The sequence below is a fragment of the Bos javanicus genome, chromosome 25 (genome assembly GCF_032452875.1).
Source record: "Bos javanicus breed banteng chromosome 25, ARS-OSU_banteng_1.0, whole genome shotgun sequence".
Classification (NCBI taxonomy): Eukaryota; Metazoa; Chordata; class Mammalia; order Artiodactyla; family Bovidae; genus Bos; species Bos javanicus.
This window is the reverse complement of record NC_083892.1, coordinates 2,894,568-2,919,240: the sequence shown is the minus strand read 5'-3', so window position 1 is coordinate 2,919,240 and position 24,673 is coordinate 2,894,568. Positions and strand designations below refer to the sequence as shown.

At 45.0% G+C, this 24,673-nt stretch overlaps 1 protein-coding gene across 4 annotated transcripts in view; it reads right to left on the bottom strand.

The window, feature by feature from the left end:
• CLUAP1 (clusterin associated protein 1) overlaps positions 1–19,783 on the bottom strand; it is a 31,100-nt gene extending 11,317 nt beyond the window's left edge. For 2 of the 4 annotated variants that reach the window (XM_061401003.1, XM_061401006.1), the window contains exons 1-8: positions 19,236–19,781; positions 16,454–16,565; positions 15,334–15,418; positions 13,001–13,180; positions 9,946–10,041; positions 7,684–7,767; positions 2,682–2,815; positions 491–632 (exon numbers count right to left, since the gene is read on the bottom strand). In XM_061401003.1, the coding sequence (XP_061256987.1) occupies positions 491–632; positions 2,682–2,815; positions 7,684–7,767; positions 9,946–10,041; positions 13,001–13,180; positions 15,334–15,418; positions 16,454–16,565; positions 19,236–19,257 (855 nt within the window). In that variant the 5' untranslated portion in view covers positions 19,258–19,781. Of the gene's footprint in view, positions 1–490; positions 633–2,681; positions 2,816–7,683; positions 7,768–9,945; positions 10,042–13,000; positions 13,181–15,333; positions 15,419–16,453; positions 16,566–19,235 lie in introns of all 4 variants that reach the window. The other 2 variants (XM_061401002.1, XM_061401004.1) reach the window with 2 other exon arrangements.
• Positions 19,784–24,673: the final 4,890 nt, after the last annotated feature.

The window sequence follows — 24,673 nt, the reverse complement described above, 5'->3', positions numbered from 1 at the left end:
ACAATAAACTACAATGCTTTATAAAGCAGTTTCTGAAAAGCCAGTCTGGATGATTCAATTAACGAGGGCTTGAAAATCTTCCAGTGAATTAACCAAGCAAGTTTTTAGATCTGTCCTCAGGACGCATTACATAATTTGTGGGACTCAGTGCAAAATAAAATGCAGTTGAGAATTAAGAATTTCAAGACAACGCAGCATTAAAGCCAGCCCAGGAATTTCTAAGCCTGCAGTTATAACCAACTGCCCAGGTCACGTGGTAGCCCTGTCTGTAGCCCTGACTGACCAAACCTGCCATCAAAAACCTGACAACTTTTGAGTCCAGGCTATACAACCAGGAAAACAGAAGCACCACACGAGCCTGATCAGGGAGAAAAAACACTCATCCGATATTCTTTCTCATGATGCTCTTTATAAACCGGCAAGTCAACAAGTACAAAGCAACACACGGGAACCGAACCAACGGTCTGTGCAGAAGGGACTCAGCACTCACCTCAAACCTCTCCTGCTCCATCCTGTGATGATCCTCCAGCTGCTGCTCCAGATAAGCCAGATTCCGAAACTTCTCGAGATAAATTTCATATTGCTTCTGCAATTCCTCCTCAATCTTCTCATATTCATCCATAAACGCTGGCCTAAAACAACAAAATGAAAAAAAAAAAAGGAAAGATTAACCAATACACAAACATATAGTAGCTTGAAATTGGTATTCAGAGCCCCTGATTCCATCCTGGCTTTCTCTGGAAAGCCTTTAACTGGGGGAGGTTCTTCATTCTTGTAACAAAAGCTAATTTCTCCTTTTCTCTCTCCTCCCCACAAAAGGAAGATACATTTAATCAAAAATTAAGATGGGTTCTTTGTAAAAGCTAGAAAAATATCCTGAAAGTACTAAGAATAAAATTAAAATGATGCCTAATTTCATCACTAGGTGTTACCACTTAATATTTGACATTCATCCTTCCAGACTTTTTGGTGCATAGGTGTATACAGAAATGCATTTCTTTTTAACAAACATTAAGAATATTATCTTAAATGAAGCTCCAGGGTCTTTTTTTCTCATTTGGTATGGCACAGATTTCAATACAGTTAAAAAATAATCACAAACTGTATACATCTCTAAAAATCAATAAATTAAATGTATGCATTATCTTGTGTGCTAAATCACTTCAGGCGTGTCTGACTCGTTGCACCGCATGGACTGTAGCTCGCCAGGCTCCTCTGTCCATGGGATTCTCCAGGCAAGAATACTGGAGTGGGTTGCCATGCCCTCCTCCAGGGGATCTTGCTGACCCAGGGATCAAACCCCTGTCTCTTAGTCTCCTGCATTGACAGGAGGGTTCTTTACCACTGGTGCCACCTGAGAAGCCCCATGCACTAACTTAGCTGGGCTTAATACTCTGCTGTCTGCATGTTCCAAAATTTAATCAGTCCCCTAAAAAAAGAAACAAAGATTGCTACAAATTAAAGCCAAATTTTAATTAAACCAAAATATAAAAACTTAAAAACAGTGACTTCCCAGTTACTAAGACTCCCTGCTCCCAATGCAGGAGGCCTGCATTCTGTCCCTGGTCAGGGAACTAGATCCCACAAGCCACAACTCAAGATCCCACATGCTGCACCCAAATAGATAATAAAAATAATTTTTTAAAAACTTAAAAAAAATGTTTAAACTGGTTTGCTGAATTTTCTATTTTCTATTGTTGATCTTAAAGAGAAACCTCTCTTCTTTTAAAACAATGAACAGATAAACTAGAAAAATAATTCAAAATCTCTTGGAGTAGAGGAAAACAGAAATTTTTCTATTAAAAAGATCTGAGGCTTAACAAAATTGAATTTAAACTTGAAAGGCAGAATTTTTTAATGAGACAAATCTATCCAGTGACCCTGATTCCAGAGGCGGAAGGGGCCGGGGCGTGCCCTTTAGGAGGAGGAAGCCTGATGCTCTCTGGGCTACTGTCTGCTCTTCCTAGGCGCTGCCTTCCCGCAGGTCTCAGGACAGCAGCCAGAGTGCAGGCCAGGTACCAGTGTCCCAAACAAGCAAGGCATGTTCAGAGTGGACACAGCAGCTGGACAGAGGAGGAAGGACAGAGAAAAATAATGGAAGAATGAAAAGGGACGAAGAGCAACAGGGCAGAGCAAGGAAAAGCAGATACAGAGCTGCGGGGGTTGGGGGGGGAGGGAGAAGGGGAGATGGAAGCAGGGAGGGAGGCAGAGAAAAAGAAAGAGGTGGGGGCAAGAGAGAGTGAACCCCAAGAAAATGTGAGGTGCATGCTGGAAAGGGAAGAAGATGAATTACCAGTGAGGAATTATAAAGCTCTAAATCCAACTCCAACCAAGAAGCAAGAGTGTTTCTATTCCCACCTAATTTATGGCAGGACACGGGTCTGGGGAGCCAGGCCTTGTATAACAACTTCCACCATCTGGATTTACTTACTTTGCCTTGCATTCCAAGAAGCTAAAAGGCTAGAAGTGGGGGTTCAAGAATAAAGCAGTTTTCCAGACATACCGAAAGCAGTCAACAGACGGAGCCCAACAGTGTGCTTGTTGGAACAAGAGACACACGTACATTCTGCAGCAGAGGCGTCCCACGGCCTGAAAGGCTAATGCCACTGGCCGCACACTCCCTCGGTCTGCTCTGACTTCCAGGGGCAGCCCTCCACTCACGCCCCGGTGTTCACACCTACCTGACGCTCTGCAGAGTCTGCAGTCGCTTCCGATTTCTTTCCAGCTCTAATTTCCTCTTTTCGATTTTGGCTTCTAAGTTAGCTTCGTCAGAGGCCACATTATTGAGCAGGTCTTTTGTCTTCTGAACCTGTGCCTACATTTAACAGGAAATGAAGGAGACAAGGTCCAGTAAAGGACCTCGACCCGACTCTGAAAGAGAGGGGCTTCTCAACTCCTCAGGCCCAGCAAGACCTCAGGAAACAGAAACAAAGGGAAGCAAACAGATCAAACCCTCCCCGAGCCATCGCTCACTTAACCCATTTCCAGGAGGAACATCACAGAGGCCCAGGAAAAAAAGTATCCATTTTTCTTCCATGAGAAGGTGTTTCTGCCCAGGGAAACGAATGCAGGTGGAAAGAATCCTGCGTAGGAAAGTATCCTACGCAGAGCCTGAGACCTGTCGGCTCACCTGTTGAGATGGTTACACCTCACCTGCAGGTGATGGTCCACCTTCATCTACCTGGTTCAGGCTTCTCCCAAGCTACAAAGAACTGACTTACAGAACAGATGCACAAACAAGCTTTATCTTAGCTTCACTTCCCTGGAGTTTGCTCAGATTCATGTCCATTGAGTCAATAATGCCATCCAACCATATCATCCTCTGCCACCCCCTTCTTTTGCTTTCCATCTTTCCCAGCATCAGGGTCTTTTCCAATCAGTTGGCTCTTCCCATCAGGTGGCCAAAGTACTGGAGCTTCAGCTTCAGCATCACTACTTCTAATTCAGGGTTGATTTCCTTTAGAATTGACTGGTTTGATCTCCTTAGAATTTACACGTGTGGTCTGTTTACCGGAGAAGGCAATGGCAACCCACTCCAGTATTCTTGCCTAGCAAATCCCATGGACAGAGGAGCCTGGTGGGCTGCCGTCTGTGGGGTCACACAGTCGGACACGACTGAAGCGACTTCGCATAGCATAGTCTGTTTACCTGCAGGCCCCTGAAATGCTATGTGGTCCAGAGAAACTGCCTAAGGAGACTAGACACATCCCACGACTCTCAAGAGTCGGCACACACTTGAAGCAGTCACTTTCATTGATAATTTATGGCTTAATTTTTTTTGTCTAACTTCACTAACCATTTCCAAGGTGCCTTCATGAAGACGAATCTCATGCCACTAACTTGTTGAAGGTACTCACAAAGCCCAAGCAGGGATCCGAGTTTACTCTCAGAGGAAGACAAAGTGGGTCTCCGTTTTGAACAAACTACTCAAGCTAATGGCAACACTTCTGTAAATCAGTCAGATTAAAACCTAGTGAATCATCTATCTGACCTCAAAAGTAAAGTTTTTTAAAAGGTTCTGGGACGTTCCTGGTCGTCCAGTGGCTAAGACTCTTTGCTCCCAATGCAGGAGGCCCAGGTTCGATTCCTGGTCAGGGGACTAGATCCCACATGCAGAAACTAAGATCCCCTCATTAGAACTGATTCAAATGTATTCTTTTTGATGGCTGAGTAATACTCCATTGTGTATATGTACCACAGCTTTCTTATCCATTCATCTGCTGATGGATGGTTCTAATGAGGTTCTAATGAGGTGGATGAAACTGGAGCCTATTATACAGAGTGAAGTAAGCCAGAAGGAAAAACACCAATACAGTATACTAACGCATATATATGGAATTTAGAAAGATGGTAACGATAACCCTGTATATGAGACAGCAAAAGAGACACTGATGTATAGAACAGGCTTATGGACTCTGTGGGAGAGGGAGAGGGTGGGAAGATTTGGGAGAATGGCATTGAAACATGTGAAATGTCATGTATGAAACGAGATGCCAGTCCAGGTTCAATGCACGATGCTGGATGCTTGGGGCTGGTGCACTGGGACGACCCAGAGGGATGGTGTGGGGAGGGAGGAGGGTTCAGGATTTTTTTAATTTTTAATTATTAAAATAAAAAAAAAAAAGAAACTAAAATCCCACATGCTGCAACTAAGACCCAGCTCAGCCAAATAAATATATATTTTTTAAAAAGGCTCTTTTTAAAATAAATGGCCTATATTTTATAATCCCTTTTAAGTTTCCAGGTTGTTTCATTTTTTTTGAATTATCAAATATTATGGATATTTTCCAACAATGAAAAGACACCTTAAGAGATTTTCACCAAGAAATGAACTGTGCCCTCATTCGGCAGCCTCAACAGGCTGCCCTCATTGTTAATACACTTAGTAGAAAAGGCACATTTATGCCATGCTAACTTGATTCAGCCAGAACACTCACAAGCACAAAAATATTATCATTAAAATTTTGTTTTATATTAACAATTACAAACTTACAAAGAGCTCAAGTATAATACAAAGCATTTTTCCCTGACTTAGATGAGAGTGAGCCGCTGACTTGATGCTCCATCACTTCTAAATACTTTAATGTGTATTTCCTGCAATAAGGACTTCCTCCTATACATCCAGACAGAAGACGAACCCTGACGCACAACCTCATCCAACCCACAACCCACTGAAGCCCTCAATAGCAGACAGGAGTGACCCTGGGCATTCATTCAGTCACCAGGTCTACCTGGTCTCCTTGGGTCTGGACAGCTCCTCAGCCTCTCCTGGAAGTTCAGGGCCTTTCCACTGCTGAAGAGTAGGGGCCAGGGCACTTCAGAATGCCCCTCAACCTGCCTTCATCTAATTAGCTTCAGATGATGCACCCTTAGCAGAACAGCGCAGATTATCACCGCCCCCTGCCTTTCAATAGGCACGCATTATTCTGACCTGTTCCATCATGGAAGATGTTCACCCTGATCGTTGGATTAAGGGAATGTCTGTCAAGCTACTCATATATCACTCTCTTCTTAATTAATGAGTATCTTGTAGGGAGCTACTTTGAAACCATGTAAAAATCTGCTTTTCATCAGTTTGCAATGTATTCATTTACCTTTTATACCTGTGAGCACTCATCCAACGGTCTATAATCCATTACTGTATTTATTTTGACACTTAACCTGTCTCTGATGTGGCTGGGGGAAGCTCATTCAGGCTGGCTTCTGTGTCCCTTTCACATTCTTTGAGTACTTCGTGCTTTCTGGCAGAAGAAGACCTTGTATTTTCTTCTCCCAGCTCTGGAATCAGTCATTTCTCCCAAGAGCCCTGCTTCCCTTTAGAGCCCAGTGGCATTTAGAAACCAAGATCTGGGGGCTAGGTGTCCTTGGGGCTAAGAAACATGAATGCGTGTGTGGGTATGCATGCCTATGTACATAATATGTCATACATAAGGTATGTGTACGTAAGATTCATTCCCATAACTATCTATCTATATTGAAATGCATTTAACTGTCAATCAACACCTATTTCAGGGTTTGCTCTAATTTTTTCCCTTTCCATATCAGTAACCCCGTCTCCAATGGTGAGAACCTTGGCTCCCGCATCTTTAATATATTCCCTCATTTGGTCAAGTTGCCGATATGGAACTGTCTCCCGTCTGGGCTGCCCCACACCTCCCCTGCTGCTGAGGCTCTGCCTCTCTGTGCTGAGCTGACCAGGGAGTATCACTGTTACATGACAAGAGGACTATAAAAACCTATCCATCTTGGAGTTCTGTACAACTCTCAGCAAATTTTGTTTTATAACTACTCCTAATTTATGTAAGGCCCCTCATCTCTGTATACTGAGTAAAATGAACCTCTAATAATGAAAGTGGAGAGTGAGAAAGTGGGCTTAAAGCTCAACACTCAGAAAACGAAGATCATGGCATCTAGTCCCATCACTTCATGGGAAATAGATGGGGAAACAGTGGAAACAGTGTCAGACTTTATTTTTGGGGGCTCCAAAATCACTGCAGATGGTGACTGCAGCCATGAAATTAAAAGACGCTTACTCCTTGGAAGGAAAGTTATGACCAACCTAGACAGCATATTCAAAAGCAGAGACATTACTTTGCCAACAAAGGTCCGTCTAGTCAAGGCTATGATTTTTCCTGTGGTCATGTATGGATGTGAGAGTTGGACTGTGAAGAAGGCTGAGTGCCGAAGAATTGATGCTTTTGAACTGTGGTGTTGGAGAAGCCTCTTGAGAGTCCCTTGGACTGCAAGGAGATCCAACCAGTCCATTCTGAAGGAGATCAGCCCTGGGATTTCTTTGGAAGGAATGATGCTAAAGCTGAAACTCCAGTACTTTGGCCGCCTCATGCAAAGAGTTGACTCATTGGAAAAGACTCTGATGCTGGGAGGGATTGGGGGCAGGAGGAAAAGGGGACGACAGAGGATGAGATGGCTGGATGGCATCACCGACTCGATGGACGTGGGTTTGAGTGAACTCTGGGAGTTGGTGATGGACAGGGAGGCCTGGCGTGCTGCGATTCATGGGGTCGCGAAGAGTCGGACATGACTGAGTGACTGAACTGAACTGAATAATGACTGAATACCTACTATGTACCAGAGTCTCTGTATGACAGACTGTCATAATGAATGCCCATGAGGACCCCACATGGCAGGGACTGTTTTATGGATGAGGAAAGTAAGGCACAGAAAGGTTAAGAAACCTGCCTGACGTCACACAGGGCAGGGTTCAAGCCCAAGTAGTCTGAGTTTCTGTCACTATCTGCCTTCCAAATGAATGATTCAGATGCAATGAGCTTATAATAACTAACCATGGATGATTAGTAAAGGATGATGATCATTCTATTTATTCAGTGTTTAGAATTAAGATAACCTAGAAATAATCTAGATGCCCAACAGTGAGGAAATGGTTAAATAAGTTGTGAAGAGTCCATAAAACAGTATTTACTGAAAATTTTAAGAGAATTATTAAATTAATAAAACTGACAAAATTTTAGTAACACGAAAACAATAACAAGGGGAAGATAACAGTAAATCACCTAGCTATTCCAGAACATGCTCTAAATTTTTCACTTCCCCACTAACACGTTCAATCTTTGTTATGAGGCCCAGCTTGTTCTGTCCTGTAAAACCAGGAACTCACTATTTTCCAGTTCTAGGCACAAAAACTGTAAATACAAGTAATCTTACCAGAATATCTTTTATTGCAATTCTCATCACTTTTTCAGTCTCATTTATTTCCAGAGGTCTGGCAACTGCTTCTGTTCTCAGTTCCTATAAGAAACAATGAAACGAAAAAAAATTTTTTTTTAGAAGAGGAATTCTCAAAACCAATTCCCAGCTCTAGATATGGCTTATGGACTAGTTCTCAAAGTTTCATTATGACGTGGTCTCCTATGCAGCAACACTCCTGCCGTCACCTCCTACAAGTATCGTCTATGACTCTCTGCCAATCTGACCTCTCTCCAGAGCTCAAGGCCCCACTCTTCAGCTATGGGCCCCCAGGACCCCAACACCATGGGAAGCTGAACTCACCACTCAGAATCTTTTCTCTCCAAATCTGCTTCTTTACCTGCATTCCATTCAGAGACCCCAAACCAAGTGCAACTGAACTTCCTGTCTGAGTCCTCCGCCAGCCTGCACTGTCTTCCTTATGCTCACGGCCCTCTAAGTTGCTTATCACTGACAACTGTGCCCAGTGAGAAGAGTCCACGCGGCCCTGCCCCGGCACTGGCCACTAACCGTCAAGGGGGGCATCTGCGCCTATCATGTCAGTACGGGACAGTTCTGAAAGCTGGAGCTTTAACTGCATGCGGTTATGGGGTTCCGGGAGCACCTCCTCAAACCCTGCCCTGTGCTTCTTTCAGTCCGCAGTGCACTTTGTCCCCCCGCCGGGGAGTGCCACTGAGCACAGGGACACGACCTCAAGGACACAGAACAGAGCCTCCCGGTCTGAGGCTGGAGTCGGCCCTCGGGGAACGTCTGCTGAGTGTACCGGATGGGAGCTTCTGCGGATCACAACTACACAGAATTTGACAAGTCGGACACTCAGGGCCTCATGGCTCCACGGCAACAGCTCAGCCTCTGACTGCTTCGTCAATTCACTACAGGCTGGCGTGGAAAGAGCCCCTCGGAATCCTGGTGAAGCCTCATAACGAAGCCAGGAAACTCTGCTGGTGAACAGCGAGTGACTAGCTCTCATCTCTGGGTCTGCAAGGAACACGATCAGACACACATTCACCGCACTATCAACAGAAAACACGGGATGACACACATTCACCGCACTATCAACAGAAAACACGGGATGCCTGGAACTGCCTCGCTGCTTATGTAAACCAGCTGTCAGACACCACTGGCAGGTTTGTTCTGCCAACCACACGGCACCAGGTGGCAATGCATCCAGAGCCGGGATGGTGAGCCGGCACCAAGTCCCCGCATGCAGTCTGCTTCTAGGGCAGAAAGGAACAATACCATCACACTGAGACAGCAATGCCAGGACACGGGCGAGGCAGTGAGAGCAGCCACGGATGGCACACCTGACGGGGATGCAGCCAACTAAAAGCATCTAATTCAGAAATATCAGATGTGCGCCCATAGGCTGCAATGCCATAAATCCTCACAGGTAAGAACCAACACTCCCATTTCTTCTTCAACCAGTAGCTAGCTCCCAAACTCTGCTGCACACTGGGATCACCTGCAGAGCTTCAAAAATCTGGCTCTCACTTGCAGACATTTCAATCCACTGGTCCAGGGGACGACCTGGATGTCGGGTGATTTAAAAGCTCTATAGGAGCTTCAAGGGCGTTTTAGGAACCCACTCTTCAACAGCTCCTTAAACACAGAGGACAGAGCATCCACCTTGACTGACAGGGGCTAAAATAAAGACTGCAAATAAATTTCAACTGTAACATCAACTTCAACTGACTGCCTAGATTAGTGACTGGCTCCCAAACTGATTAAGTGTTAGAACCACCCAGGAGACTTAAAACTCCTGATGCCCAAGTCACATTCCGTACCAGTGACATCAGCATGGAAGCCAGAAACCAGCAGTTTGTAAAGATCCCCAGGTGATTCCACTGGGCAACGAGATTCGGGAGCCACAGGCTGGAGGAGCGTTTTGTTGGGAAGCACGCCGAGGCTGAGGGCACCGGGGCGAAAGCATTGTGATCAATAAAGTCTGCTACAGGAATAAGAGGGAGAGCTGAGGCAACACGGCACACGTGTGCCATTCCTGAACCAGATGCCAAAGGCATCAGAAACAGACGCGAGCCCACCAGGAGGAGGAACTGCAGCTCATGGATTGTACTTTCCTGCAATGTATCTCATTTTATCAGGTACTGTTTAATGAAACCAAGAGAACAGGAAAAAAGCTAATTGGAAAAGAAACCCTGGAAGTCTGCTCAGCTGAGGAGGTAATTAGGGAGGTAACGGAGGTATCTGAACACCACTCACCCTCAGCTCCACCTCCTTGCCCAGCAAGTCATACAGAGACGCTCCTTTGGAAGTGATTTCAGAAGCAAGCTGCCTTGCTGCTTTTAAATCTGCAATCTAGAAGGAAGATATCAAAAACAGAAACTTCATTAACAGGTTTTCAGCATGCAGAAAGAACCAATCTGTTCCTGTCATTGCCTCCTCCAGTCAGAATACTTATCTAACTATAGAACGTGTTTTCCCCGAGACATACTTACACCCCATAGACGAGAGCTCCCAAGACACCAGTTTAGGAGACACTGATCTAAGCACAAATTATATCAATTCCAGGCCCCCTGGGTCTCTCTGAAAACCCCAATGTCAAGTCAAATGCACTCTGCAAGAGGAGGTGTGTGGGGGTGTAAGGCTGGCACGCCTCCCACAATGAGGGGCTCTGGCACCGGCGGGGTGAGCAGAGGAGGGGCAGCCTGAGGACACAGTCCTGTGCAGCCCTGAGGCCCTGTGTTCACCCTGAACATGTTCAGGGGGCACTCCACAGGCCACCGAGGCTTCAGAGGAGCTCACTGGCCCAAAGCGCTCACAGCAGAGCCGCCGCCACAAGGCTCTGCCGTGAGGATGGTGAGGACGACTGAGCACGCAGCCCGGGGAAAGCTTCTCTCTCAGGGTATGCATGCCGCAGCCTCCTCCGTGAATGTGCTACATTTCCAAAGAGCCAAGTATTTCCCAGTTCTGGTCTCTCCCCGCTCCCCCAGTCAACGAACTCCCACCGCCTTTTCAAGCCACCTGCAACAACGCTCCTTTTTCACTCACAGTGGGCGACTCGTCCGGTTCCTAGTCCTCAGGACTCTGCTTCCACCAGCAGCGAGCTTCCGGCTTCCCCTGTGGGAGTCTTCTCACCACCCCTCTCCACTTCTCAGTACTGGAATCAGCAGAGTTCAGCCCCTCAACCTCTTCCCCTCACACTCCCCACAAGCTCCTGGCTCAGATGCTGAGATCCAAGCTACGAGTTGAGGCTCCACGTCTCCACTAGGACACTTCAGAGGTGCTGCAAAGGCAACGTCCCAAACCAAACTCCTCATCTTTCCTACTAGACCTGCTCCTTCCGAACTCTCCTCTGTTTCAGCAGATGGCAACCCCGTCCTGGCGGGAACTCATACCCACACTCTAGAGCTGTGACATCTAACACAAGCCCACCAGTCACATGCCAGTTTTAATGTTAAACCATTTAAAATTAAGTAAAACTTAAACTCAGTTCCTGGGTTGTACTGGTGATACGTGGCTAGTGGCCACCGTGCCGCGTGGCACAGGCCACATCCACCAGCACAGGAAGGGTGACTCGGCAGAGCCGTTTCAGACCTTCCTTATAGCGTCCACTTTCGCTCAACCTTTTGCCTCCTGGGGCAAGCTGCCCCCAGCACCAGTGCCCTGCAGCCTCTGAACAGAGCTGCAGTCAAGGACCCGGGCCCTCTGGCCAGTCATGTTCTTATTAAGAAGATCTGCACCCTAGGTCTCTTTATCCAAGGCCTCGGGCCCGGGTCCTCTTCAGTGCCTCTGCCGACCTGACTTGGGAAGGCAGGGCAAACACCTGATGACCCTCTCCCCCATTCAGTCCCCACCACGTTCCCACTCTGAGCCTCCCACACCTTGGTGTGGCGGGGGGGCCGTTAAAACTGCCAGAGCAGTTCTATGAAACAGGGAGTCGACACTCCCTCTGGCTCTAGCCCCTTGCTTACACCACAACAGCTAGTGATTAAAGACACAGCTTTCACGTTTGGCTTATTGCTTTAACTGAGTCCTCCGACACCTCACAGCTCCCACTCTCCCCAAACTCAGCTGAGCGCTCACTGGCCGCTCAGAGTCACAGGCACCATCACCTCGGGCTTTCTCATAGGTCTCTCTGCTCCCACCTTTGCCTCCACACTCAGTCTGACTCAATCCAGCAACCACAGTGATCCTTTTAATATGAGGCTTCAAATGATGGACTTCTCTGCTCAAAACTCGACCACTTTCCACCTCAAAGTCTTGGCAGTGGCTTTCCAGGGACCCCAGGGCCTGTGGCAGCCTCCCCTCCCAGCTCTCATCACACAGCCCCCCTCGCATTTCCTCACACACACACACAACACACCCTCCACTGAACAGCTTGCTCCTTCCCTCCTTCAGATCTTCGCTGAGACATCACGCAGTCCCTGAGGCTGTCCTATCTCCCAATTTAAGGCCCTCCCCCAGCACCAGGGCTTCCCTGGTGGCTCAGAGGTTAAAGCGTCTGCCTGCAATGCGGGAGACCTGGGTTCGATCCCTGGGTCGGGAAGATCCCCTGGAGAAGGAAATGGCAACCCACTCCAGTATTCTTGCCTGGAGAATCCCATGGGCAGAGGAGGCTGGTGGGCTACAGTCACAGGGTCGCAGAGTCGGACACGACGAGTGACTTCACTTTCACTTTTTCCAGCACCTCAGCCCCTCCCTCTTCACCATCCATCACCCGTTCAGCCCATCTGACATGCCGCTCCTTCTGCTGTGCAGTTCAGTCTGGCTCCCCCAGCGGAGCCGCAGGAACTGAGGAGCCTGTGCTTGCTCACGCCTGTACCCCCAGCACTTGAACATAAATAGCTGAATTTAGTGTCCCTTCTGCTTTGATCCAAATGCTGACAAGCACAAAACTGGGTCTTCCCTGGTGGTTCAGTGGTTAAGAGAATCTGCCTTGCAATGCAAGCAATGCGGGTTTGATCCCTAGTGGGCGCACTAAGATCCCACAGGCTGTGGAGCAACTAACCCCGCACGCTGCAACTGAGCCCATGAGCTCTGGAGCCCAAGTGCCACAACTAGAGAGTCCATGCACCACAATCGCAGACCCTGCTTGCCATAGCGATGATCCCCTTGCCACACCTGAGACCCAACAGGGACAAACAAATTAAGTTTTTGAAAAATTAAAAAGCAATGCTGATTAATGAGCTCAAAACTGACAAACGGCCCTCAGTCAGGGAGTAAGGAAAGGGGTGCTCTTGTATTGCTATATTCCAGTTCTGAGTCTGAGAAATAAACATCCCATCTCTCACTACAAGCCCTGCACTGTCCTCACCTTGGAGCCAAGATCAAACTTGAACTTGCTGACGTCTTCCTCTGCTCGTTTAGAGCCCTCCATGCCTTTCGTCTTCATAGCGTTGTAAAGGACAGACGTGATCTTCAGCAGTTCTTTCACTGCGTACCCGTCTGCCTGATAAAGCTTCTTGGTATTGAGTTTTATATGTGCCTTGGTGGCCTATTTTCAGGCAAAAAAAAAAAAAGTTTAAGATCCTTTCCATGTAAAATTAAACCAAAGCCCATGTAGGTCATTTGAAAATGTCTCTGCCAACAATTGGTACATAACCAAAGCATATTAAGAGTCCAACTTTCAAGTCACTCTTATATTGTGAGTGGGTACACAGCCTGGTACAATCCTGATGGAAAGCAATTTGGTAAATGACAACAAGATGATAAATGCACCTATCTTCTGACTAAGAAACTCCAATCCTAAGAACTTATGATAGGAATATACATTGTCACAAACAAAACTGCGTGTACAGGTTATCTGTTACAGCACTGTTTCTAAGCACAAAAGTTACCAACAACCTAAATGCCAACCTGTATAAATTATACAACTTATGGTATCAACAGGCAAGCAACACTACTCAGGTGTAAGAGAGATGAAGAAATTCTGTCTTTATTTGAAAAGTTCTCCAAAATATACTATTACATAAAGACAAGATTCTAAACAGAGGTGTAGAGTATGCCACCACTGGTGTAAAAGGAAGGAAAAAGAATATATATCCTATTTGCTTAAATATGCCTAAAGAAACTGAGAAATATTAAAAACAGTGATTACTGGGAATGGAACTGGGCTGATGGCAGACAGAACAGAAAGTCATTTTACTCTATATTGTTTCATGATTTAAAAAAGTTTTTTTGAGCCATAAAATATATTGACTATTCAAAATAAGTAAATAAAATTCTTTTAAAAATCTGCATGCTATTTTAATGACATTAGAAAAGTATTATCTAGCAGCAGTCCTTCACCTGTCTGCTCTCCTTCTGAGAGTGTATCTTTACTTAAATAAACTATCACTTTACTTTCCTAACCTCTCAAAAAGAAAAATATCTGTATAAAATTTTGGTCCACTTTCTTCTCCTTTAGATCTACCATTCAAATGTATATAATTTTATTAAGTAAAAGCAGAAGCATATAGTATCTGACATGAGAAATAAATACTCCACATCACTAAATTAATAGAGCTTAACTGAATTAGGTGTGTTCTTTATTATTTCTCAGAAACAGTAACTCATCTTTCCTACTTTATTTTCCTTTACTTTTATTTATCTAAGTAACTATGTAACATGTGTCTCTTTTCCTCTATCCAGTAATACAAATGTTACATAAGTGTAATTTATAACATCAATAACTAGATTTATCATTAGCCTTCATGTTCAATTCCTCTTATCATATGGTATTTCCGTAATAACTTCATATATTTCAGTCAACCTTATGCTTTCCAACAAAGATTATAAAAAATTAAGATGTTAATTTAAAAACATTATTAAAATTTCAGACTAAATAACACTGGGCCCATTACTGGGAGTGATGTCACGAGAGGCCCTTGGACAGCTACTGCTTCAATCTCAAAACAGCTTCCTTTGGGCAAAGCAACCTGCAAACCTTCTCTTATAGAAAAGCTACCCTGGAAAAATTATTTGTAGGTGTCATTGACAGTATGGAAGTCATTTATGTCAGTCGGCCGAACAGCTGTTTTTACATTTGTGAAGTCACAGCCTCCTGCTCCGGGGATTTCACCCACGTTTGTGAGAGCATGCTCAGCCTCTTCTGCCACCCCTCTCTGGCCGACGCTGTCCACCTGCAGGGCGCACACCTAGATCTAGCGGACCTGAAATGTGTCCCGTCGATAACACAGCCTGACCGTAGGATGAATGGCCTTGGGGCTTTCTCAGTGCTGACCGCCTTTCTGGTCAAAGGCGACATGGCTAACCCTTTTCTCTCACTGCCCCCCTGAGACAACTACCCTGTATACTGCCACCACCAGTGCCTCACGGGACTCTCACATTCTTAACAAATCATGAGTTAAAAACAAAGAATTCAGAAAACGTTGCTGGTAAAATGACTCCACAGATAGTGCTAGCCATCACCAGATGAGACGTTAAGAAGCAGCCTTTCTGTGGAGAGTAAAAATAATCGTATACACAGTAGAGAACTATCCAATTATGTGATAACCTTTGTGTAGTAAAAATTGTTTAAAATTTTAAAAATGGCTCCACAGAAATCTGGTAATGGAGAGTGTTAAGAAAGCTGAAAGTAGCTCTAATTAGGCTCCATCTCCTTCCGATGCATTTAATTTTACAACTCCATCAAAAAACTGAACTCACCATGAACTGGGCAATTGCCTTAATGAAGAAAACTCGGTCTTGTTCAGTCTCGACATCAGAAGGGATGTCATTCTGAGGTTCGTACCTATCGTAGAGACAGAGAGACAGAGAAAGACACAAGTTAATTAAGCTGAAAGTTCAAAAAACAGAAAGTAAACTGGGAGTTCAGTGGATCTGTAACAGGAAGCTCTCTGACTCCCCAGCTAAGGCAGTAAGAGTAAGAAAGACCTCAAAAGCAACACAAAATACCAAACAACCAAGAGAACAAATCGTCACCAAAAAATAGGTTTCAGTTCAGTTGCTCAGTCGTGTTCAACTCTTTGAGACCCCATGGACTGCAGCATGTCAGGCCTCCCTGTCCATCACCAACTCTCAGAACTTACTCAAACTCGATGGATGCCCATCGAGTCAGTGATGCCATCCAACCGTGTCATCTTCTGTCATCCCCTTCTCCTTTGCCTTTAATTTTTCCCAGCATCAGGGTCTTTTCAAATTTCAAAAACCAAATCTGGGGCTTACAAAATTGAATCTATATCAGACAGCAAAGTTTAATTAAAATATCCAGAACTATTACTCTGGCTGACAGCCCTTGACTCAGCAGCGGGGCCAGAGGTCCTTTCTTCGAGTTACTGATGACATGCCGGGGTCAGCAGCCTGCAGCCCTCGGCCTTCTCCTATACAGCTCGCAAGCTAAGAAAGGTTTTTACATTTTTAAAGGGCAATAAACAATAAAACACAAGGAAGCCTGACAGAGATCTTATGTAGCCTGCAATGCCTAAAATCTCGATCATCTCCTTAGTAAAAAGTTTGCCAATCCTAAGCCAGATACTCAGCACGATGTGTGAGGAGGTCCTGTCGATCCCTGATGAGTGAGGGGATGACGAGTGTGGACCAGCACCCCTGTCAGCTTCCTGCTGAGACAGTCTTTTACCACCTCCTGGTACACTCCCTTTCCCACAGCACTCCTTAACACTCATCTGACTTTTAACAGGTTACAGCCTAGCCTGTCAAATTTTGTTGAACTTTTCCTTTTGCTTCACAGAAGTATCCATTTTCTAGGTGGCTAATGAATAACATCTCGAATCTATTCTTAAACCACAGTAAAGTGCCCAGTTCTAACCTTTTCACAAGCCAGAGAAGCACTTCAGATACAAGCCCAAAATTTGGGGTGCGGAAGTTTTCCATGGAAATGTGTCGAGGGTATCCCAAGGCTCTCATCATCTCTGTAAAATCTGTCCAAGGTAAAAAAAAACACAGTGTCGTCAGCTCCTCCTCAAATATCAGCTACTTATCAGCAGATACTTCCTTCGTTTTTCTCTTCTTACTCCCAACCTATTTACACATTTATGGACTATTTATCAACTCTCTAAGAGAAAAACAAAAAGGAGATAAAATTGCTAACCTGCTTCCTGAAAAATGTTTATTTGAGTTCAATGGGAGAACTGGAAACTACGTTGAAATACGGTTTGGGAAATGCCTGTGAATTTAATTTCTCTTTTGGGTATCTCAACTATCTCCTGGCTATCTTTCTCTTCACTAGTCAAAATGAGAAATATCTGGTCTTACCAAATGCCATAAAGAAAAATATTTTAAAATGTTAACCTTTTTTTTTGCGGAGGTGATGGTGGTAGGGTAAAATTGATGTCTTCGTGTTACTTAGATGGATGTTCAAGAGAATGATTGAACTACAGAGCAAAACTTGGCTGTACTATGAAACAGACTAAGGAACAGTAATACTAACACTTGTTCTTAATACTGCAATCACTAAGTTTTAAGCAAGACTTGCAAATAACATCCTTTTAGTTCCCATGATGTGCCAAGAATGCTTCTGACTAAATAATGTCTGTCTTCACTCTTCTTGAAGGTGGATATTCAAAATGTCCCAATGACATTCACAATAAGCTACCTGGTCATTGCAGATTAGGCTGAATTTCACCAGACAACAGAAGAGAAAGTATAAACAGCGGAAAGAGCAGCAGAAGGCCTCTGCCATTGTTTGGGGGTATATTTAAATAGAGCAATGGAAAATAAAGCAGCAGCCCTCCCACCACATGGTGAGGCCTAAACACTTCCTCTTACTAAGTAGTAGCCAAATTCTGTTAATTCTGCAGGATCATCATCAAAAGGAGACAAGTAAGAGTCTTATCATGAACTGCCTAAAGCAGGCATTTATTTAAGGTAAAAAACATTCAGAAATCCTTTTGTATGCTTTTCCCAAAACAACTCCGTTCAGTGTCCCTTAGCAGAAGGCTGGCAGGGAGGAGAAACATGTCTCTACAACATAAGGTCTCCAAGAATGTCCAAGTCCCAGAGGGGAGAGATTCACACAACAGTGCTGCTGCTGCTGCTAAGTCACTTCAGTCGTGTCTGACTCTGTGCGACCCCAGAGACGGCAGCCCACCAGGCTCCCCCGTCCCTGGGGTTCTCCAGGCAAGCACACTGGAGTGGGTTGCCATTTCCTTCTCCAATGCATCAAAGTGAAAAGTGAAAGTGAAGTTGCTCAGTCGTGTCCAACCCTCAGCGACCCCATGGACTGCAACCTACTAGGCTTCTCCGTCCATGGGATTTTCCGGGCAAGAGTACTGGAGTGGGGTGCCATTGCCTTCTCCGCACAACAGTGCTAGTAGGCATCAATAAACTGTGATGCCTCTTCCTATATATTTACATTATAGAAAGAGCCCTTCACAACTGAAAGGAGTAATCTTTAATGGGGAAATTTCAGGCACTGGCAACTATTAGAAAATTGGCCTTAAAGAGGCCCCTCAAGTCACACCAGAGAAGGCAATGGCACCCCACTCCAATACTCTTGCCTGGAGAATCCCATGGATGGAGGAGCCTGGTGAGCTGCGTCTATGGGGTCGCACAGAGTCGGACACGACTGAAGTGACTTAGCAGCAGCAGCAAATCACACCGATTGGCAACACCTGCTACACCTGTGCAGGTGGGGCCAGTTCCCTGAACTGCTTCAGATTCAGAAAACGATAGCATATAAAAGGCAAGAGATTGATTCACACAGTCCCACGTTTTGATCCTGATTTCCACCCAGTTCTAGCTGTATGATCTAAAGCAGCTATTTCATCTCCCTGCCTAAAGTATTCCATCCAGGAATGACTCACCTCACTGTAACAGTGAGGACTAAAGTAAAATATTAAATGTAAAATATTTGCTTTGTAACAGATGTTCCCCAGAGCGGTGATAACTAGTTCTGTAATCCACATTTTTCCACTTCCCCACGCTCTTTGCAAAGGTACTTGGGTTCCCTTCTCCTCACCAGCCCCTTTTAGAAAGGGTGCAGGCTTTGGAGGTTAGACAACACGATTTCACACTCCAGCGCCAGCTCTTACCACCTATGTCCCCTGACCGAGGGACCTGACGTCTCTGTGCCCATTTCCTCGCCTAAACATAAGAGAACTGCTGTTCAGAGGAGTAAATGAAATGATGGACACACACAAGACAGTAATCAACTACCTGACAGATCACAAAAACTCGAAAAATTTTAGCCTCAATCATTATTCACCAGCCCCCTCTTCGATTCTCTTGTTCGCTTCTCGGAACTCTAAGCTAACCCAGCTCAAAATTGGTCGCTTTGGAAAACGGTGTTTTGCAATACAGTAGCGAACAGACCCAAATCAATTAAAATTACATAAAATTAAAACTTCGGTTCCTCAGCCGCACTGGCCGCATACACATCCACAGCCTCCCATCATAGCAGAAAGCGCTATGAGACAGACTGGGGCGCTCAGCCTGGCGGGGGGCGGCTCGGGTCAGGGGCGCCCCTGATTGCAGAGGCCCCGGAGGGGGACTTCGGCGCGAGAGCCTCGGCGGGGCTCGGACAGGGAGCCGGGGACCGAAGCCCCGAGTCTCGGGAGGACCGCAGGTCACATAGGGCAGGGATGCCTTACTGCGGAGATCACGGAAAGACATGGCGCTCAAGTGCCCAGGATCCCGAAGTCTCCACGGCTAGCTCCTTAGCCCTCCTGGGTTTCTATGGCAACGCACGGAGTCCCCGACGGCGCGCAGCCGGGGCCAAAAAGACTGGAAGCAAAGCAGACCGGGCCCTGTGCGCATGCTTTGTATGTGCCGGAGCGAAGGCGGCCGGCAGGCGGCATAAAATGCGACGCTGAGGAAGCGGGTGTGGCGTCAAAGTTCCCTTCACACACTTTGCAGATATTTGCACTGGCCGACACGCTCTGAGCACCTAAGTGCCTGTGCAAGGCGGTCTACATACTACTTTTCATTCCCGCCTAAATTCCTCCAGAAAGGATGTACACGATATCACGAAGCCAGGTCTCCCTTTTGAGTCCTACGCCCGGCACTCTTTTCTCTGGCATGTGTAAAATGGATGGCCGCGCCCGCATCCGAAGCGCCTGCAGCGGGAAGCAGTTGAGGCCACGGACTGCAAGGTGAAAGCCAGAGCAGACCGAGGGGCGGCGAGTAGGCCGAGCCGCAACCCGCGCGTGCGCAGCGGGCTCGGACTTTACGACAGGCCGGAAACCGGCGCGCCGGGGGGTTGTCCTGGCAACTCTGAGCTCTGAGGTTTGGAGCCGGTTTTTCCGCGCAGTGGAGGGAGGGGGCGGATCGGGGGTGCACCGCGCCTACCCCGTAGCCAGATCAGCTGTGGTGTCGGTTGGGAGCACTTTCTACCCGGCTGCCACGGCTAGGGACAGGCAACCGGAAGGGCTGGGGAGGTGAAGTGAGCTGAGCCCAGAGCGTGGACGAAGAGGGACTACCAATGCTAAGATGCCCTCCGCCCCTGTATTGGTTTTAGTGAAGTAACAGATGAATGCGCTGACCTTAAAGATTCTCAAAATAGACCCGCACATACATGGTAATTGGGATAAATAAAGCCCTTTAGTAGAGAAAGAATAATCGTTTTAGCAAATTATCTGGGAACAATTGGAAATGCAAACAAATGAACTTGCATCCTTACATGTAAAGGGTAAAAACGATGACTTTTCTAGAAGAAAACTTGGAAAGCTTTGTGACTGGGTTAAACAACAAGAGCCCTTAGATACAATACACTAAAAGTGTCATCCTTTAAAAATGTTTTTTAATGAATTGGACTTCATCAAAATTTAGAACTGCTCTTCAAGACACTTTTTAAGAAAATGAAAAGGTAAACCCACAGTCTAAAAGAAAATATTCACAAAACACAGCTGATTAAAAAGACTTCTGAAACACATAACAAACTTTCAAAACTCACTGAAGAAAACAATGAGAAAGCAGATCAAAAACTTAGTTCACAAAAGATATGGCAAATGTCAACAAAAAATTAGTCCAGCTAAGAAACGCATGAATTTATTCGAGCCAACCTGAGGATTATAATCAGGCAAGGAGTCTTTCAGAAAGCTCTAAGGATGGTCCAAAGAGGAAAGGGGTGAAGCTAGTATCTATGTGATTTTAAGTAAGGGGTAGGTGCAATCAAGGGTACAACATTGTAGAGGTTTATTGCTATTAACAAGGAACAGACATTTTAGTTAATGGTTTAGTTCTTTTCTAAGTAGGCAAGATATAAGAAACTGAATTCGTACAATTTTCTCCTGAAAATACCTAACTATCTGAGGGCAGTTCTGCCAGTCTTCCGAGAGCACAAAATGCCTCATCCAGATCTTGGCCCTGAAGTTCCTTCGCTGTGTGTTGTATGTAGGTCAGTGACTGTAGTGGCAAATGACTCAATTGTTGTAGAACTGGAAGGTGGGTAACATTCTTGGTTTTACAATCTCCTCTCTTTCAGTTTTAATTTTGACCAAGGCTTGGAGACATTTCATGACCAGTTTGTCACACAGCAATAGGAATGTTCACACCCAGGTCAAGCAAGGATTTCACTGACAGGCCACTCAATGTGCTATTATTGGACTGTTTAACAGTAGCCAAAAGCATCTGGACCATCTTGCCTATCTCTCTAGTCTGTTATGGTTCAGGAAATGGTTTTCTTTTATTACTTCTTCCCATATCTAGAGTTACACTATTACAGTCATCAACTTTGGGAATTTCCTGGTGTTCCGGTGGCTGGGAACAGAGGAGGGAATTCCCTGGTGGCTCAGTGGTAAAGAATCTACCTGCCAATGCAGGAGACATTAAGACTTGGGTTTGATGCCTGGGTCATGAAGATCCCCAGAGAAGGAAATGGCAACCCAGTCCAGTATTCTTGCCTGGAGAACCCTATGGACAGAGGAGCTTGGCAGGCTACAGTCCATAGGGTTGCAAAGAGTTGGACATGACTGAAGCAACTTAGCATGCACAAGTAAGTATTGAAACTAAGAACTTCCATTAGGTGTGGCCCAGTATCTCCCTAGGTTGTCTGACCCAGTCTGTCTGCACAAATTGCTGTCTTTAAAGGACTGTTTATACTGGCCTTGCACATAAAGTTCACCAAACATACCTGCATAGTGAGCCCTGACAGGATTGAGAAAGGAACATTATCTTCTAAGGAGTTACGTGGCTGGTATTAGAAGGAGAAAAAGGAATCTTTATAGTTGAGCAGTTTTTCTGCCGCTGCAGAGGTCTGGTTAGTGCATAATGCAGACACATAACGCACACTTGAGGGCAGAAGAGGAAGCACAAACGGGGAAAAAACTGATGTTTAAATTTTCCTGCCTTAAAATAATGAGTCTTGTTTTCTTACAAGTAATAAGCAAAGGAAAGGATGCTTAAGATTATTAGTCATTAGAGAAACGCATATTAAAGCACAAGATGTCACTAGGCAGTTATTAGAATAGCTAAAACAACAAATCACCACAAAAACCCTGACGGTGCTAAGGGCTTGAAAGGATGGAGAGCACCTTGGACTTTCATACCTGATTGGTGAGAATATGAAAGTGTACATCCACTTTGGAAACAGCTGGTACTTCTTACTAAAGTTAAGCATACACTTAACATACAGTTCAGCAATCCCTCTCCCAGGTATTCACCAAAGAGAAACGAAAACTACTTACGTTCACACAGAAACCTATACACAAATATTAAGAGCAGCTTTATTTATAATTGCCCCAAACTGGAGACCACTTGGGTGCCCCTCAACTTAGAAATGGATAAACACATGTGGTACCATGGATTACCATTCAGCAATTTAAAAAAGAAGCAAACTGCTGAAATACACAAGAACAACGGTGGCTCTCCAGTGCCTTATGCTAAGTGGAAGAAGACAGAGACTCAAAATGCTTCATACTATTGACTCCATTTATATGACATCCTGAATAAGATGAAAATATAGAGATAGAAAACAAATTAGTGGTTTCGAGGAGGAGCTGGATACGTAATAATGTAATACTGTGTGTGGGGAGGGAGTAATGAAACTGTTCTATATCTCGTGGTGGTAATTACATGACAGTAGCTGTTCGTCAAAACTCATAGATCTGGGGCTTCCCTGGTGGCTCAGTGGTAAAGACTCTGCCTGCCGATACAAGAGACATGGGAGATGAGGGTTTGATCCCTCATCTGGGAAGATCCCATGTGGTTTTTAATTATAGGCATCCTCAAGTGTGTGAAGTAGTGACTTAAGTTTGCGTTTCCCCAATGATTTAGGACACTGAACATCTTCTCACGTGCTTATTGACTACTTGTGTATGTTGTTTGGGGAAACATCTATGCAAGTTCACTCATTTTTAAAGTCCATTGTTTTGTCTTTTTGTTGTTGAGTTATAAGAGCTCTTTTTGTGTTCTAGATACTACACTCTAATCAGATACATGATTTGCAAGTATATTCTCTCATTCTATAAGCTGTCTTTTCACTTCTTGAGAGTTTGTGCTTTTTTGCAGCACAAAAATTTTCAAATTTTATAAAGACCAATTTATTCTTTTTCTTTTTTTGCTTGTGCTTTTGTTGTCATATCTAGGAATCCATTACCAAATCCATGGTGATGAACATTTCTTCAAAGAGTTTAGTTTTTGTATGTGGCGTGAGGTAGGGGTCCAGTTTCATTCTTCATTCATATATTTTTTAATATTTTTACGTTATTAATTTTTTAATTAAAGGATAATTGCTTTACAGAATTTTGTTTTCTGTCAAACCTCAACATGAATCAGCCATTCAGTTCAGTTCAGTCGCTCAGTCGTGTCCGACTCTTTGTGACCCCATGGACTGCAGCATGCCAGGCCTCCCTGTCCATCACCAACTCCTGGAGCTTGCTCAAACTCATGTCCATTGAGTTGGTGATGCCATCCAACCATCTCATCCTCTGTCATCCCCTTCTCCTCCCACTTTCAATCTTTCCAGCATCAGGGTCTTTTCAAATGAGTCAGTTCTTTGCATCATGTGGCCAAAGTATTGGAATTTCAGCTCCAACATCAGTCCTTCCAAAGAATATTCAGGACTGATTTCCTTTAGGATGGACTGGTTGGATCTCCTTGCAGTCCAAGGGACTCTCAAGAGTGTCTCCAACACCACAGTTCAAAAGCATCAATTCTCCAGTGCTCAGCTTTCTTTTTAGTCCAACTCACATCCATACACGACTACGGGAAAAACCATAGCTTTGACTAGACAAACCTTTGTTGGCAAAGTAATGTCTGCTTTTTAATAAGCTGTTTTATAACTTTTTTTTCCAAGGAGCAAGCATCTTTTAATTTCATGGCTGCAGTCACCATCTGCAGTGATTTTGGAGCCCCAAAAATAAAGTCTGACACTGTTTCCAGTTTCCCCATCTATTTGCCATGAAGTGATGGGACCAGATGCCATGATCTTAGTTTTCTGATAGTTGAATTTTAAGCCAACTTTTTCACTCTCCTCTTTCACTTTCATCAAGAGGCTCTTTAGTTCCTCTTCACTTTCTGCCATAAGGGTGGTGTCATCTGCATATCTGAGGTTATTGGTATTTCTCCCGGCAATCCTGATTCCAGCTTGTGCTTCATCCAGTCCAGCATTTCTCATGATGTACTCTGCATATAAGTTAAATAAGCAGGGTGACAATATACAGCCTTGACGTACTCCTTTCCCAGTTTGGAAGCAGTCTGTTGTTCCATGTCCAGTTCTAACTGTTGCTTCTTGACCTGCATACAGATTTCTCAGAGGCAGATCACACAGTTTGTTGTGATCCACACAATCAAAGGCTTTGGTGTAGTCAATAAAGCAGAAGTAGATGTTTTTCTGGAACTCTCTTGCTTTTTCAATGACCCAATGAATGTTGGCAATTTGATCTCTGGTTCTTCTGCAGCCATAGGTATACACATATCCCCTCCCATTTGATATTCCCTCCCATCTCTGTCCCCATCCCACCCCTCTAGGTTCATACAGAGCCCTGTTTGAGTTTCGAGCCATACAGCAAATTCCCTTTGGCTATCTATTTTATATACGGTAATGTAAGTTTCCATGTTACTCACAACATATATCCCACCCTCTCCTCCC